At 32.5% G+C, this 19,055-nt stretch overlaps 1 protein-coding gene across 2 annotated transcripts; it reads left to right on the plus strand.

The window, feature by feature from the left end:
• Positions 1–2,469: 2,469 nt before the first annotated feature.
• On the plus strand, positions 2,470–12,992 carry LOC142627623 (agamous-like MADS-box protein MADS4). Of its 2 annotated transcripts, XM_075801501.1 has the most exons (8): positions 2,472–2,746; positions 4,932–5,010; positions 7,094–7,161; positions 7,250–7,349; positions 11,379–11,420; positions 11,502–11,543; positions 11,914–12,038; positions 12,674–12,989. In XM_075801501.1, the coding sequence occupies exons 1-8, from the start codon at positions 2,562–2,564 to the stop codon at positions 12,753–12,755; spliced, it is 723 nt and encodes a 240-aa protein (XP_075657616.1). In that variant the 5' UTR covers positions 2,472–2,561; the 3' UTR covers positions 12,756–12,989. The 2 variants fall into 2 exon arrangements, with proteins under 2 accessions (XP_075657617.1, XP_075657616.1); XM_075801502.1 differs by lacking the exon at positions 11,502–11,543 and having other exon boundaries at positions 2,470–2,746; positions 12,674–12,992.
• Positions 12,993–19,055: the final 6,063 nt, after the last annotated feature.

The following is a 19,055-nucleotide window of genomic DNA, read 5'->3' on the forward strand; positions in this document are numbered from 1 at the left end:
AAATTTAAAATTTTGTCACCTTTGGTAAGTCTTTGGTGACGTGAATATTTCGTCACCCTAGGTTTGCATTTTTTTATGACCTATAGTGACAAAATAAATATTTCGTCACCAATTTGTACATCTTTGGTGACAAAATATTGATTTCGTCACCAATTGGTACATCTTTGGTGACGAAATATTGATTTCGTCACCCATTTTAATATTTTTATAGTATTTGGTGACGAATTCTTCTTTTCCTCACTAAATGTTATCATTCGGTGACGAAATTGTTTATCCTCACTAGATTTCGTCACCATAGCCCACTTTTGTTGTAGTGTAGTGAAGTCACGGAAGGAGAACCTGAGATGAAGCCGAGAACATGAACTGAGAATCTGAGATGAAGCCAAGATGAAGCCAAGAGAAATGCAAAAAAAAAATAAATAAATAAATAAATAACCGAGAAAATGATCAAAATCAAGTAATCAAAATCATAAAAAGAAAAGAATATTAATTATTACCTGATGAAGCCGAGAGAAATGAAAAAAAAAAAAAAGAACCGAGAAAATCAAAATCAAAATAAAAAGAAAAGAACGTTACCCAATTAGAAAACCCAAAACCCAGACGTTGAGAAGTAGAGAGCAAAGCTCAAAGGGCGAGGGTGAGACCGAGACTTCAGACGTCATGAGGATGAGAAGGAAAAAAAATTTAGAGGCAGAGAGAGGTGCGTGAGGCAAAGAGAGGTGCATGCCGCGTGCGTGCAGAAAACAGAGTGAGGCAGAGAGAGCTTGAGTTGAGTACTTGAGTTGAGAGCTTGAGGTGAGTGAGAGAGTCATAGAGTGAGGCAAGGAGTTTGAGAAAAGGCGTGATCGTGAGATGAGAGAGTGAGGACTTTAGGGTTAATTTTGAGGACCAAAACAACGTAGTTTAGGTTGGGAAAAGTCAAAAAACTCCAACCGGTCATTAACCGGTTCGACCATCCATTCCCAGTTCTCCAGTTAAACCGACCGGTTTTCAAAAAATTTCAGTTTGTATGTCATTTTCGATTTTTCCCATAACCGGACCGAATTGAAGGCTGGTTCCAAGTTGAACCGATCAGACTGACCGGTCCAATTCGGTTTTTTAAACAATGATTTTTACCACTCACAAATTACAACTAGTCAAGTGGCATGTTTTTGCAAAAATTATGCAATATATAAGATACGAAATTGCTAGTTTACTTTCACCACTCACAACTAGTGCCAAGTTACGGTAAAAGTTTTGTGTGTGTGTGTGTGTTTGTTTGTTTTTTTTTTTTTTCTTTTCTTTTCTATGATCCTATCTTGATGAATATAAGAGTATAAGACTAATCACTGTACACCCTTAGCGAGATGATCATTCTATAAGTATAAGTGTTTGTTGAGTGTGGGGTGTGAGGAGTAAAGATTAGAGTTCAAATCTCAAAAAAGAAGTTTCACACACACACACACACACAATATATATATATATATATATATATATATATATATTATATTAGACTAAAGTAAAACTTTTATTTTGTAAAAAAAAAAAAATTACCAAGACAGAAACCACGAGGGGTATTTCCGTAAATGTAGGAAGCACGAAAAAGTTCAGTGGTTCCACTTCTTAAGGTTAGGTCACATGATTGCCCGAACCCGAAGGGTCAGATATGGATATCAGAAGTCCTTTAGTTCATAGCTCGACACGTAGCGTAGCACTGCCCAATACCTTTGCATTCATTGCCACTTCCTTCCGTTCTTTTTAAGGTTTTTTTCTCTCATTTCCCACTTTCTACTTTCTAGTTTCTAGTTCTAATCTCCTGCTTCCCACGTGCAACCACTCCTCACTTTTCCACCGTACGATCCACAACCATTTCACAACAAACACTATGGATAAATTATTAATAAAAGCATGCATACCTACACCTTAGTAGTGGTAGTACTTGTCCTTGTTAGCTTTGTTTAGAGTGTCTTATCATTGTTTAGTGTTGTTATTATCCAAGCAAAACAAAGTTGGAGAGAGTTTTTATTAAAGCGAATAAGTGAGAAAGGGTTTAGGAGAAAATAATAGAGAAAGAGTTCACATTAACCCAACTCAATTAAATAATAGAGAAAAGTGACAAATTATGAGTAATAAGAAAAAATAATAGGTATTATTTATGAAAAAATCATAACATTAGTCATAATATAAACGTTGGACACAAAAAAATAATGGATCAACGTAAGAAATTATGCTAAATTTGTCAATTGTAAATGGTAAACAAAAATTGATAAGTCAATGTAAAAAGTAATAAATAAAAAATGTTTAAATTTTTCAATTAATCATTTTTTTGTGTTGCAAAATTGAGCGTGAACTTAAAAGTGTCCTTAGATTTATTTGGTTTATTATAATCTTTCTACTTTTCCCGTATATGATACGCAACAAAGCTCAAATAGCCCACCCGCTGTCTGGGACGGAGATAGTATAAATAGAGAAGCAAAGGGGCACACTGACACACACAACCAAAATAGCTGTTAAATTTTCTGTAAAAAAGAGAAGTGAATAATTTGGTTTGGTTTAGTTAGTTGAGTGAGAGAGAAAAAAAAATGGGTAGAGGAAGGGTGGAGCTGAAGAGAATTGAGAACAAAATCAACAGACAGGTGACCTTTGCAAAACGAAGGAACGGACTTTTGAAGAAAGCCTACGAGCTTTCCGTCCTTTGTGATGCCGAGGTTGCACTCATCATCTTCTCCAATAGAGGAAAGCTGTACGAGTTTTCCAGCACTTCAAGGTATTATCACCAAAACAACTAAACCAACTTTTTCCACTCTACAAATCACAAAAAGGAAACAACAAAATACAGAAAACACAAAAAACAAAACACAAGCCCTTTTCTTTTCTTTTAAGTGATTTGATTTGAAATTTTTTTTTTTTTTTTTGCTTTTTTTATAAGAGAAAAAATGAAAGTTGATTTTCTTTTTGGAGCGTTGGAGTTTTATCCATTTCTGTGAAATGACTGTGGCTTGAATGCTTTGGTGCTAGATCTCTGCAACTTGGAACGGAACGCCATAAAAAGAAGATCACTGTTGTATTGACTCTTCTTTCTGTGTTATTTTTGGGAGAGTCAAAAGACTCTGCCTTCATTTATTTTGCTTTCCTTTTTTTCGCTTTCTTTTTCGAAATCTGCTTCTTCTATTTTCGTTTAATTTCGTTGTTTTAAAAAGTGATCTGAGAGAAGCTGATCTTAGTTCTTTTTTAAACTGATCAAAGCTAATTGAGAGGAGCCTTAAGAAGAGTCAGAAATTCATTCATAATTATATGGTTAAAGCTTCAAGTGGAAATTTGTGTTTTTTTTTTCTTCATAGCTAGCCTTTTTCACCTACTCTTCTCTCATTTTTCTTCGTGTAGATTTTATACTTAGTTTCCCTTTTCGTTCTGCTAAGTTTCTTAGCAGTTCCGTCTTGATTAAGTTTCTAAACCACAAATCCAAATTTATGAACGATTCCTCTACGGCTCACAAGATCTCTCTTTTTATCTTATATGCAGATCTTGAACTAGGGTTTTTTTTTCTTCTTCTTTCTTTTGTCTTCTATCTCTATTTGTAGTTGTTTGGTTTTCTTTTTCAACTTATATTTCCTTTTAAGCTTTCTACCTTAGCTCAAATTAGTCTTTAATTGTAGTTTTTGAAAGAGAGTATTTGCATAATATAGTAGTAGTTTCTTTCTCTCTTTCTCTCTCTCCCCATATTTTTAAGTCTTAGATGTATCAAATTGTTTTATACAGTTATAGCTAACTCTGCTCTTCAAATCGGTCCTTTTGAGTCTCCAATCTTTCCAATGGATCAAAAATCTCTCTCTCTCTCTCTCCTCAGATGTTTCATATGAGACGTTTTGATGTCAGGACTCAGTAATGGTGATGGAGACATTTTTATTACATGAGTTTAGGGCTTGATCTTTCCAAAGCCCTAGTAAATTTAGGGTTTCTCCCTCTTTCTCTCTCTCTCTCTTTCAATCATTTTTGTTTCCTTTCAAATCCAAATTGATGTGAAAATGACATGTTCTTAAGTCTATTGAGTTTTAAAGAGTAGTTTACTAGTGATCTCCCTAATATCCATGGGTTCCCCCAGTTTCATCTTATTACTACTTCCAAAAATATTTCTTGTGTATTAAATTGATTTGATATCATATTATTTCTACAAAGAATGAATCCAAAAAATAAAAAAATAAAAGAAAAAAGAAAAAGAAAAAGAAAAAGTAGAGTTTATTCTGTGAGTTGATTTTAGGTTGAGTATGAGTATATGCACACTCAACTCAAGTAATAGCTAGGATCTATCTTTCTACGCTTTTTTTGTTTTTTATTTTATTTTATTGTTATACTGGAATGGTTATATTCTGAGAGATTAGGGGCTTTGGATTCATTTCATTATATAAAAGGTGAAGAATTCATTTCACCAAACATATCATGAGACAAGAGTGTGTTTACTTACAAGAGAATTTGGGATTACAGGTTATTTATTATCTGATGGAAGAAAAAACTTCTATTTGTTATTAAATTCTTAGTTCACAATATTGTCCAAAGAGGCTTAGTTAAGTAACTGAGCTATACATTTTTTTTTTTTTAAAGATCTAGTAAACATTGAACATAATTCACATTTTTGAAGATGAAAACAAAGCCAGCAAAATTAATGTAAGGTGAATTTTAAACTAAAAGAAAAAAACAACAAAAGGAATTAAACAATTATTGACATACAAGCTCAAGAGTCAATAGTGTCCTCTTGATTTGAATTCTAATGAGGCAAGTCCTAACTCATGAATCTTTTTTCTTAGTCATTGAATAGGCATACAGTACTTACTTTCACAAGAGCTCACTTTATTATATGCTGGCCACATTTCATTTGCTCTGTCATATATTATTTGATCTTATATGCAACTCTTGACATGAGGAATTTTTACATGTTCCATTATGTTAATATTCAGCATGCTCAAATCCCTGGAGAGGTACCAGAAATGCAACTATGGAGCACCAGAGCCGAATGTATCTACAAGGGAAGCCTTGGTAATGGTTTAAGTTTTAGTTTTTTTGGGTGGCATAATTATACATTCTTACTTTATATTGATTAGCAAGTATATTGAATAACTGAATTTAAAAATAAAAAATAAAAAATTATTCTTCACATATATTATGATAGAGGTTGGGGATTAGTACTGTAAATTATAATAAGAGAGAGAGAGAGAGAGAGAGAAAGAGAGAGAGAGTAAAAAAGGGGATAAGGAGGGTTTAATAAACCTTATTTGGATATTGGGGAAAGATTTGAGGGGATTTGGAGCCTATCTTACCCCTTAGTTTTAATTGCCCCAAATTAGGGGGAATTTGGAGGGGGAGAGAAGAGAAGGGTTTATACTTATATTCAAAATTTTAATTTGTCAATTAATTTTGCTCTTATAATGTCATTCTATCTATTTTTTGAAGTAGAAAAAAAGTATCATAATTTTCAATTTATATGACCATTCCCTTCTCCTTTACTCCCCTACTTAATATTTAAAACATCTAAGTAAAAGGGAGGTATATCAATTCACATTCCCCCTATTTAATTTTTAAAACATACAAACAAGTGGAACGGTTATTCATTCCCCTCCCTTCTCCTTTTCTTCCTTCTTTTATTCTTTACTCTTCTTTCCTTCCAAACTTTCAAATACATTGTAAGAGGTAAAACATGGTTGTTGAGAAAAAGGTGGAGAGAAAATTGTTTGTAAAATATATTGCCATATAATAAAGGATGAAATCTAGTACTTATAAAAATGTCTATTTGGTATTGTTGAAAGAAGTTGAGTTTTATCTATTGAGCTTTAGTTGTAGAGCTTTTGTGATAGAATTTTTTAATTAAAATAAAAGCTTAGTGTTTAGAATGTTTTGCAAACTAAAGCGCCAAAGTGTTTTAAATCTGTTAAACTATTTCGTTACCAATTGCTAAAGAACTTTTAGAAGGGAGAAATGATTAGAGATGATATAATAATTTTTATAATAAAAATGAATTCATAGTTACACCTAATTAATTTAATTAATGGTCAATATTTAATTAATTATTATTTTGCATACATTCTCTTAAAATGGGTGGACATAAAGTTTCTTTCTGAAAAAATTACTAGTCATTATGTCAAATCATTATTTTTAATAAAAATAGAAAAATGCACTAAAGAGATTTATCACATTTCAAACTGTTTTCAGCTTTATGGTCCTAAATAGACCAAAGCTTATAAGGTCACAATTTGTTTAGGGAAAATTATAAAGTTAAAAAGAGTAACAAAACCAAGCATTTCACTCATCAAAATTTACTAGAATTAAGAGGTTGTATACTGAATTATATTAAAATATCAAACATATTATAATCTTATAAGAAATGGTTAAACACAAACTGGAACAACATTAGGCTAATAATACACAAATAGACTAATCAAGTTGCTATTAGAATCATTCGTAATTTAGTCCTTCAAAAAAATAGAACTACTCATAATCACTTATAAAGTTAGTTTTACTTAGTAAATATCCAATGTAACTTAACACATGCCTACAAAATACGAACTTATCTAATTCAATCCGCATAATTTAAATGTATGATATAAGAAGATTCAGTTTACCCTAATCAACTTTTATTTAGCCACTTGGGTCAGGACTTCGTGACATTGCTCTTTATGTTGCAATTCATCCTAAAGCTCCAATGAGTTTGTTATAATGAAGAAATATTATAGAGCGGGTTGGCGTCCTACATGCATGAATGGCTTCTAATTAGCTTTATTTAGTTCATCACTACCTTTTGTCATGTCCTACTTCTACACCAACATCATCACCTTTCTTTACATAAATGTTGCCACACTTTAAAAAGTGTCCATCCATCACTAACTGCATTCCGTATGTACCAAAGTTTGTCTTAGAATGCTCACTAAAAGAAAAAGTCTCTGAACAAAATCTAGTTATCCAACAGTATATTATTCTAATTTTTTGTTATAAGTGAGTTTCAGCCCTGAGTAGATGGAAAATTATGATGGGATAGTTTTCATCCATTTACGTGTAATACTCTATTGTGCAATAGTATGTTGTATCATGAATTATCTATTTAATCAATTTTTACTTCTATACTTAGGAGCTGAGTAGTCAGCAGGAATACTTGAAGCTCAAGGCACGTTATGAAGATCTCCAACGATCCCAAAGGTATTTGCTATTACCATTCTCAGTTATGCTGATTGAAAGATGTTAAAACACGTAGTCAATTAAAACATATAAGTTGTTATCATAATAGGAATCTTATGGGAGAAGATCTTGGCCCTTTAAGCAGCAAAGAGCTCGAGTCACTTGAGAGACAGCTAGCTGTTTCACTGAAGCTAATCAGATCAACACGGGTACTCGCACCTACCAACTTACCAGATTATATAGATTTCATAGTAAATTATTCTTCCAATGATTTTCCCAATTGCATCTTTTTTCAAAGTGCTTTTTATAATATAGCTAGTCATGCATCTTACACTGAATGTATAAGTGTTGTATGTACATCAGTACATCCCACTTATATTATGAATTTTTTTTTTCTTGTGGGTTCCTTTGTATGTATTTTTGTTGGTAAGACTAATTGATTTTTTTTTTTTTTACTAAGAGTAAATAGAAGGAGTTCAATACCAGATATTGACCGAACAAAAGTTAGCCAGCATGCCAATATGCCTTAAGCTTATGGGCCATCACTATAATTAACTCTAGTTGATATATTTTACCGTACGTGTAACTTCTTTTTTTACTTGATTTTTTAAATATTTTACTGTATAATTAATTGGCTATTATCTCTTTGATGCATCAAACTTTTATGAAAATTAATATAAAAAAATTCTTATATATATATATATATATATATATAAAGAAAAATTAGAAATGAATGATAGGGGAAAAACGGAAGGAATCAATATTTAAAAAGTCCAAATTTAAAAGAACATTATCATTATGATTATATTTGAAAATTGATAAAAATTTGTTTTTTATGCAATCATTTGTTCTTTTCCATAAAACATTGTTTATAAATAATTAAATTAAATTTACTAGTTTATATTGTCAATTTATTAGTTCTGTTTTTCCTTCTATGTTGTTGTATATGATAGTGGAAATTGTGATACCAATTGTTGGGACAGCGGAAGTTTTTATATCACTTGTTGTGTAATAACGCTTTTAGAATTTAAACAAATAATAGTAAAGGCAAATAAAGAACAAGCTCACAAAAATAATAGTAAGGCAAATAAAGAACAAGCACACATAAAGAATATAAGAATTTACATAATTTAGCAAATAGCCTACCTCCACATACACACCCACACAAGAATTATCAAACTACTTCTCTTATAAGACTCTTCTCCTCCACTAAGGAAAACTCTTCTTCTAAGAGTTTTCTCTTTTTAAGTGAAGTATTCTTCTAAGAGTCTTCTCTTCTTTTATGAGAACCTTTTTTTTTAGAGTTTTCTTTTCTCCTTAAACTGGAAGATCCTTGTGTCAAAGTGGTCAAAAACTTATTGTATGTATAAATCTTCAACTCATTTCTTTGATGGACAAGAAATACTCCTTGCCTCTTTGACAATGAATTCCTTACTTATTTGATAAAGGATTTACTTGCATTCCATGTAAAGAAAACCCAAAAAAGTAATCAAGTACTCAACTATCTTTCCACATCAAGTAAAGCCAAATAGGCAATCCCGTTCATACAAGAATTTGAGAGAATTTTCAGCAAATCTTCTTATTAATTAAAATTCTAACGAGTGATCTTCATTATTTGAATGATAGCTCCACCTTAATCCATGCAAGTCTTTTCAAGGAAGGTGATCATCCTTTGCACCGCCAAACTCACGTGAATCTATATAGACCAATTGCAAATTCATTCAAATCTTCTCTCGAACCATATCAAGATCAACATTGGGCTTTAATACCACTTGTGTGATAATGGAAGCTTTTATATCTTTTGTGTAATAACGCTCCATGAATTTGAATAAGTAACAATAAATGAAAAATAAAAGAACAAAACACATATAGAAAACAAAAGAATTTACATTGTTTGACAAAAAATCTACCTTCACACACAACGCATGCACGCATAGATCAAAGCCACTTTACTTAATAAAAGTTAAGAATCTCAACCTCTCTTACATAGGTCTCATTCATGAGTATACTTTTAACCCCAAAAAAACTATAAAACAATGCTCTTTCTAATTGTCTTCTCCTCTAGTAAGTGAAACTCTTCTTCTAAGAGTTTTTTATGAGAACTATTCTGCTAAGTGACATCTCTTTTTTTATCAAAACACTTCTTCTATGAGTTTTTTCTTCTATTTGGATAACTCTTCTTTTAAGAGTTTTTTATGAGAACTATTCTGCTAAGTGACATCTCTTTTTTTATCAAAACACTTCTTCTATGAGTTTTTTCTTCTACTTGGATAACTCTTCTTTTAAGAGTTTTTTTTCCCCCCCCTATATGGGATGATCCCCTTAAGCCAAGCCACACAAAAAATCCTTCATTGAAATGTCTGTATATAAGCCTTCAAATTTTATTCCTTTGTGGACAAGAAATTCAAATTACTTCTATTACAAGGAAAACACTATCCTTCTATACAAATAATACCCAAAAAAGTAATTAAGTTAGCTTTTCTTACATACCAAGAAAAGTCAAATAGGTAATTAAGTTTAAATAGGAATTTGAAACAAATTTGAACTCACACACATATTGTTAAATAACCTAGATTGTATATTATGTGTTTAAGTTTATTATAAATTTTTCATTCTTTCTAAAGTTGTCACTACGTTTTTTTATTTTTTCTTTTAGCTACATATATGTGCCCCATTATTAGGGGATTGAACCTTGGACATCTCCTTTAGAAGGCATCAAAAAGTGTCATCTGATGACAAGGGTCCTTGGCATCACATAATGTATTAGAGCATCCACATTGATGGTGCTAAATAGCTATATGGTTATTTTTAGCACCACCAAATACCAAAATGTGTCATACAATAGTGGAGCCAAAGCTATATTTTTTGGCTCCACAACTACAGTGCACAACTACTTTTGGCTATGCACTATGCACTGTAGCTGAAAATTTAAAAAAATAAATAAAATTATTTGTGCATTCACACTATTTCTTATTATTTTACTCATATTTATTCTTTCTTTGATTCTTATTTCTCTTCTTCTGCGTTCACATTATTATTGTTTGTGCGTTCACACTTCTTTTACTCATTTTTTTCTTTTTTTATATAGTGTTCACACTGCTATATATTGTTTGTGCATTCACACTGCTATTGTGATGTTTATTTTATTGTGATGTTTATATTATTTTATTGTGTTAAAAGTTAAAATAGATTCACTGATGTTGGATGTTTTGTAAAGTAAGTAGGTAAAATAGATAAAGTAGCTTTTTGTAGTGCCAAATAGCTAAAAAAATAACTCTACCAATACGGATGCTCTCATAAAAGAATAATTGGTCGAGGTGATGCTTGGAAAAATAGATATCACTTGTTGATATACTAGGAGTTGAGAAAATGACAAAACTTCGTGAAAGCTTTTTAGGTACCATATTTTAGGTTCCTCAATTTAATTCAACAATGTAATTGCATTTATCAATCAACCACATAAGTTGAATTTAATTATATTTGGAAAAAATATATATTAAGTAGAACACCTCAGAAATTACACTTAAGTTTTATCCTAATTAAGCAGATTTTTGGCAAGTGTCAATTGACATGTCTCTCTCATGCAAGGGTTGGGAGGTAACGATGGATTACTTTCCAGAGTTTTGAGTGCAAGAGTTTTTTCTTGTGAGTAGAAGTAATATAACTTTACTTTTATTGTGGACTGATTATGCTGGAAGTTCATTTGGCCAAGTGTGGTTAGTACATTCTTGAAATTAGTAGGAAAATATGCTATTTTGTCCTAATATTTGAAGGAGAGGGGTGTCAAAAGACAGTTTCATTGTGCTCATGTATATTTTCTGTATGCGTATCATTGCTTGAAGTTAAAGCTGAATTAGATGTAAGCTATTACTAACGCGGATGCAATAGCTTTCAAATAGCATCAGTACCGAGTCCTTGTAACCAGTAATATTTTTCTGTTTGAGTAAAAGATAAAATAAAAATTGGGACCGTAGGGGGCTTGTAACCAATAATCTGATACTAGATGGGTTGGAATTCTTGATGTTCCACACTAAAGAGAGCTTGTCTTTCTTGAGTAAATTAAGAACCTTATCTGCTTTTCCTTGCCATAAACAAATCAACCAAAGCAGTTGAATAAAATTAATAAGCCTTCATCAAACTGAATAATACTTGAATTCCAAAAAAATAAAAATGAGTAATAGGAAAATGGTAAAAAAACTCAGCTATTTTTGTAACTTCTGTTATTCTCTATTTGACAGACGCAGTACATGCTGGATCAGCTCAATGATCTTCAACGTAAGGTATGAGAACATTATAAAACTTCATTGAATCATATTCAGTATCTTCACCCACTTATTTATCTCAAACTTTTATATGTACAGGAACATTTGCTTAATGAAGCAAATAAGTCACTGAAACAAAGGGTATGCAACATACCCAACTCTTTTGATTCTAAATGATTATAGAAGAAAGATAATTAATTTCTATCCATGCACTAAGTATGTTTCATTTGTTTTCGAATATATACTAATTTTATTAGTAGTTCAGTGTTCGATATAGAAGGCATTCATTTGAAAACTAAATAGTAATTTGTTATAAACCTCCTAAAGTACCTTTCATAAACAAAATTTGAAATATGAAAAAGAAAAATTTTTCCAAAAGAATTGAAGTGCTATTTATGAATTGACGAAATAATTGAAAGTAATTAATGGTCATATTTGGCAACTACCAAATTGCATTGCACTATCAAAATTATCATCAACAGTAATAGATTTTTCTGCTAATGTTTTGCAGTTGGTGGAAGGATACGAACTCCAACTGAATCCAAGTGTCAACGATATGGGATATGGCCGACAACATGCTCAACCTCAGAGTGATTTCTTTCATCCCTTAGACTGTGAACCCACGTTGCATATTGGGTATGCATCCCTGATTTTTTATTTTTTATTTGTTGGGTATCAATGCAACCGTAATTTGATACCAAGAAATCTATTTAATCTGAGAACCTATTACAGTCTTTTTTCCATGTCTGCTGAGACATTTAAGTACAGTACAGAATGGGAAAGTGCCAGAAAAAGTCATTATTTTTTCTTTTATTAAGAATTTAGGATCACCCTCGGCACAAGTGGTTTTTAGACCATTTAAGCAATAATTATCTTATTATACATCCAAAATATGCATCATTTCCCTTGTAGCATGGACTCTAGCTGTGTGTGATGCACACGGATGAATCAATATACATATATTAAATGCATGAGATATCTTCTCCAACTTAAGCCCATTAGTGTGAAAACATAAAGAGGGAATTTTCAGTAATCTTATATAATGTTAAAACTATCTGACTTGCCATGTTTCATTAGGTTACATTAATATCTTGTTAGGGAGAGGCTAGACCAAAAGAACAATTAATTATACTTGCAAATGAATCGTGTGGCTTTCAAATGTAATGTTCTCAATAATTTATTAGGCAATATCACCATCCATAACTCCAGATTAAGCATGGATGATGAAGATCCACTAATTAAATTCATCAAACTGGTTAACTGAATTGCAGGTATCCGTCCGATCAAGCAGTATCAGTCGTCACTAATTCAGCCCCAACCTTGAATAACTACATGTCAGGGTGGATGCCATGATAAGAAGGGCATGGCCAGCCATGGTTTGCTTCAGGCATTCCTTCCATAAGAATCAGCATATTCATCTTTTTTTATGTCCTTTTGATGAAAGGAACATTCGTAATGGTATGTATTGGTGTGGAACTATGTTTTTAACAGTCTACATGTAGTGTGCCCAATCACTGCTCTTCCTTCTTTCAGCAGTTGCATAAGTTGTTTGAGAATAATTAACTGTGGTTTGCGTGTCAGAATTAGACCAGCTAACTATTCGTATACTCTTTCATGTCATTATTGAATATAAATGTAGCAGCAATGACTAATGAACCACTAATTGACCAAGACAAGCACTACATGTGCTCGAGCTCGCCTTGTGGAAAATTCTATAGGACCAGTTCTGAACTCGTCCATCAACTGACCTTAAGAGACATAAACTTAGAGTTTGGATCTACTCTTCCCATGACCACCACTTCAAGGTGAGTCCTTGGGTTAACCACTTGGATAACTGAAGCTTGATTTTTGGAAGGGAATAGGTAGTTCTCTTATCTTCACATGCCGAGTGAAAGCATTAACTCATTATATCTTCCTAAACATTAATTAGTATAATGTGTATATATATATATATATATATAGAGAGAGAGAGAGAGAGAGAGAGAGAGAGAGAGAGAGAGAGAGAGAGAAGTACCAGAGATATTAAAAAAAAAAATTGGCTTAGAGAAATGAGGAAAACAATATTTGAACCTAAGTTTTCTCCGTGAGAAAGACCAAGTAACATAGATGGAACAATATATTAAGTAAAACAACCATGCTGCAAAAACATTATTATTTCACAGTTTTTTAAATAACTATTTTATTGAGATAATAGATTGTAATTTGTAATACATCACTTTTATATGAGGCCACCACTATCATTACTTTTACTAACATTAATCATACACTGCCACCTCAACCATTGTAAAATTAGTTGTGCCCTTGGACTTTTTGGTAGAGAAAATGCTACTAAGGCCAAAGAAAGCAAGCAATTTTATTGAAAAAAAAAAAAGAGAAGCTTTGATACCAAAAAAAAAAAAAAAAAGCTTAAATCTATAGGCACATGATATGAGAACAGTGCAAATAATATGAAAGTTGTATAAATAACATGGATACAAGTCAAATTTAATGGACTTGGGCCTATACAGGCATAAGGCTAATATGTCCTAACCTAACACACTGGATCAATTGAACTTAGCAGGTTGAAGTCATGCTTAGGTCAGTAGTGGTTTTAGGATTTTTTTTAAGGTAGTTATTAAGAAAATTAAATAATAAAAAATCTAATAAAAATAGAACATGAATATATTGATATGAAAAAAAATAAGCAAATACATAAAATTTTACAATTTTCTTTTACTAAAAACATGGAAAAAACAAAAAGAAACTAATATAAAATAAAGCTGAGAAAGCTAAGATGCTAAGTTGCACTAGTAAAGGTACGAGTGTGAGAGTATGACATTTTTTTGAAAAACTAGAGTATGACACATTTGGGATACAAAAATTAATAAATATAAATTTTAGGTGTATTTTAAATATCTTTAAACATAATTCATGTTTATTTAAGGTTTTAAAATTAAGGGTCCTTCGGATACCGCTAATTTTGTCGAAAACTGAAAATACTGTAACAAATAAGTGAAAAATGTCGGCTGATTATTTTGGGGTTCGAGTACTGTAGCTCAGCTGAAAGTATTTAAGGATCACATTTATTTATTTATTTATTATTATTTTGCTTCTATTCACTCCTCATCCACCCTAAAGCATGTGTCTTTGAGAAGAGAGGTCCATGCCCACCAGAGAAATCCATGAGAAAGACCTACATCGGTCTGACGCCAGCAAAGGGCTCAAAAGAGAAACCCACGAGGAAGACAACCCAATCTGATTTCGGCAAAGATCGGGTTCCCTCTAGTGTACACTTCCTTCCATAAACCTGGGTTCACCCTCTTCCCCAATTTCGCTCCTCTCCCACCGTAACACCTCTCTTCCCATAAACTCATTTCACCCTCTTCCAATTTCACTTCTCTCCCAACCTAACACCTCTCTTCCCATAAACTCATTTCACACCTCTTCCAATTTCACTTACTGACTCATTTGTTTGATTTAGGTTAGTTTTTGTTATTTTATGGCTTTCTTTTCTTTTGAATTGTTGGAATCTAACCCTAGTTATTCTGCTTTGCTTTTAATTTCTGTTCTAAAATGGCCTATTGAGGTTAAGAGCCTAATCTGTTAAGCTTGCTTTATGCATATATGATTAGAAATTAGAATACAGTGCAGAGGATTTTTTAATTTCTGAGCCAATGGATTTTTGAGTTTGTGAATTGTGATGGTGTTTGATACTCCTTTCTTCCCTTTACTTTCCCTTTGTATAAGGGGCACAACGTTTTTGATTTAGAGTCGAATTAATAGTGCTTTGGTCTTGTACTGATGTGTATTTATTTCTTTATTTATTTCTTTATTTTTGCAATTGGTTGAGTGATTAAGAAATCTATAACTTGTAGTTTCTTGTGCATTCTCTAAAATTTCCTAGGGATGCTGCATGTGAAATATGTATAATTTGGTATCTTTACCCCACCCATTGAACTTAGTCAGGCTATGTATCTGAGCTTTATGTATAGGAGACAAGCATGGAAATAATTGATCTTTCTTCGCATGCTATAATTAACTTTCCTTATTCTTTTTTTACATCAGTGACAACTTTAAATCTATAGTAGAAAAAAGATAATGACATAGGCAAGGGTAGCATGCATTTTTCCATTTTTGTTCGCTTCATATTGTCAGTTTCCCAACTTCATGTCCATGTAAGAATTTTCATGCAGAGTTCATGTAGCTACACCCTTGCTTTATCATGTAATCATGTCCTTGAGCATAAACAGTTCTTTCTTTTTTTCCAGACAAGTTTTTAGTGGACATTTTTGTTGTGCGTTGCACAAACCAGTCATGATACTTGATGCAGGAAATTAAAAGAACATTCTCATTAGTAATGCACTTCAATTATGGTTCATATTCATTTCAACTCCGGTTGGAAATATGCCAAAAATAGATACAAATTTATGTGGAGGTGACCATGGCTATGAAACATAATTCCATTCCTTTTTACATATTGTATTACTTTCATCATTCTATTTAATAAGTTCTTCATATTTATATTTGGTCATCATGCACCCTATTTTTGAAACTTTCAAAATTGAAGCAATAACATAATTGACTTGGAAACAATGCCTAAAACAAATGCGTATTCAGAAAATGAGTATAGACAAAAATGTTTAATTATTGATTTGTTTAACCAAACTTAAAAAAATTGTAAATAGTCATAGAGCAACATTGAGTTGGAAATTTTGTTCTGAACAGCATGCTATTCCTCATCGTATTTATATTGCAATTATATTCTATGTATTTATGGTGCACCCTGAAATCGGTTGAGAGTGGATTTCTGAACTCTTACAAGTAGCAGGGCTCTTTAGTTACTCATGCAGTCCTTGTTGAAAGCTCGGATTTGTGTTAAAACACAAGAGCTTATTTAGACCCCAAATTAATAAATAACGGCTAGATTGTTTTTACTCTAACTTTATCTAAATGCGAAAATAAAAGTAAATGAAGCGCAATTAATCTTTACTACTCTAGTGCATAAACATGAATAACAAATAATAAAAGTAAAGCACAAGAGTAAGGGAAGAGAGATGCAAACACAAGATAACACTGCGATGTGTTATCGAAGAGGAAATCGAAGAACTCGGCGAAAAACCTCTCCGCCGCCCTCCAAGCGGTAAATCGATCCTCTAGACAATAAGTTGGGATACACGAATAGCAAGAGATCCTCTAAGCCTAATTTACCCAATGTACCTAAGCCCTCCAAGCTCCTACTTCAACAAAACTTCTCGGAACCGTGTCTTGTCTAGCTTTTTGGATCCCCAATATGCCAATTGCATCCGCCAAGCCTCACCGGCTTCTTTTAGCAAATCTCCAATGCTTACCAAGCTCCAAAACACTCTCTATACTCTGAAAATGTGTGGGTTGTGTTTGGGTACAAATCTCCTCACAAGATATGACAATGGGAGAGGGAATGAGAAGAGGTTAGGATAATTTCTCACTAAGGATTAGTAGCTCTCTCTCTAAAAGATAGGTGTGTGTTATTAAAAATTTATCTAAGGTTTTTCTCTCTGAATGGTCTCTCATACTTTTGTTAGCAATGGGGGTATATATAGTATGGCTGAAGGGTAAGAAATTCACACTTAAAAATCCTCCAGGTAGAAAGTTTAGCGAGTATCTCGCGAGAAGGCCTTACCCGTGAGACACTCGCATATCCTCTAGACTGACACAACTCTTCAGCTTCCAGCATATGCTTCTCACGTGGCTCTTTCGCGGGTTAACTTCTAGCGAGACAGTCGCGAAATCCACTGATTTTTCATTTTATGCTCGATTTTTCACCAACTTAATACTAAACCCAATACAATAAAATCCCACAAAATACAAGGAAACAAATTTATGCAATTACAACACTTTTTGTCATGGAATAAACCTAACATAAAACATAGTTGTAAATCACAACTTTACAATCTCCCCATGAGTTTGGGAACAATGGCAAAACTCACTCACACCTAAATCTAAAAGCTATGATGAACTTGGAACGTATATACCTATAACTTGAAACACTTACACAAAATGCATTAGACCCTCAAGGTAAATCAAGTGATAAAAGGACAAGTATAATGTAACAAGTAAAATGCGATCAAGTAAACATGATGTGAAACATATGAGTAACTTGATCATATACCAAAACAGTCATATAGAAATGACTACACTGATCATATAGCAAAGCAAATGATCATTTGAACATGCAACTAATAAAGCACAATAGCATAAGAATGTATGCATGTCCAACACACAACCAATGCAAAACGCAAAAGGAATTGCATCAAGGATACAAGATCCAACAAGGGCACAAGTGTGTTCCAATACATAAATACAATGCAATAAGAGAAGCAAAGCATAAATACTAAAAGTAACTCAAAGCACCATAAAGCAACGAGAAAACAAGCATATTTTCTCATAAAAGTTGTCTTCTCTCACTTGGTATATGCATCTCCCCTATGGCTTTCTCCTCCTACGAATGTGTACGAGGTAGAATTTCTCCCCCTAAGAATGTGCACATGAGTCATATAGAAATGACAAAACACATCGGTATACTCTTTAGTATACTCTCCCCATTTTTTTCACGAATAGACAAATGAAGCAAGAGGAAGGAGGGAAAGAAAAGAAGATATGAAAAAGGGTATGATGCATAAGGGTAAGATGAATGAGAAAATGAAGCTCAAACAAAAGATAAAACATCTTAGTTTAGCAAAGGTGTGCAGCAAAGGTGCATCTAGTTTGTATGTGAGATGCATGACCAATGCATGAATAAGCACTCACAAGGCAAGGTGTATAAAACACACCATCAATTATCAAAACATGATATACATGAATAATTATGATAACCCCCAAAGTTTAGTACTCATCGGAGTCCAAAACAACAACAAAATGTCATTTGGGCATTTTGTCAAACATATAGAGTGCACACACTACACATGTATGTTAAACAATACATGAACATATGAAAAATTTGCCTAAATACATGTTATTTTTGCCACAAGGGGCCAACATCCAAATAAAAACATCATTTAAAACAAAGCCCAATAAAAAAAATTGACAAAAATTAAGTTTTCCAACTCCCATTTAAAATTAAAAAAAAAAATCTCAACTACAAACATAAAGCCCCCAAAAACATAATCTAAGGATCAAAATCAATGAAAAGAGTTAAAGATTACCTTAGAGATGTTAACGGAATGTAAAACACTTGAAATTAGTTGGGTTTTGATGTTGAAGCATTAAAATAGGAGTTTGGGAGAAGATGGGAGAAGTTTAAAACAAATGTCTCACGAAATGCCCTTTAAAAAGCTGATCTGGGAATTTTCGTGAAAAGTTTCTCTGGTTACATGCCCATGAAATTTCGCTGGTATTTCGCTGGTAAGCTTTACTCACGAAATAGTCGCAAAACAGTCGCGAAACTCTTTGTCCAAAGCTGAAAAACTTGAGAATTGGACCCTTTAACTCATGACTGAGCTTACATCACGAAAACACCCAGAAAACATGTTTTTCACACAAAAACAACTTGAAAAACATGGGTGATACAAATCACTTCCAAAAGCAAACAAAAAGAACAAAAATCTTTTTGGTTTGATTCACATATGGTTGAGCACACACACATCACATTTGAACATGTAAAATCACTCAAATGAAATAGACATTCATTGAACATTA

This window comes from Castanea sativa, chromosome 3 (assembly GCF_040712315.1).
Source record: "Castanea sativa cultivar Marrone di Chiusa Pesio chromosome 3, ASM4071231v1".
Classification (NCBI taxonomy): Eukaryota; Viridiplantae; Streptophyta; class Magnoliopsida; order Fagales; family Fagaceae; genus Castanea; species Castanea sativa.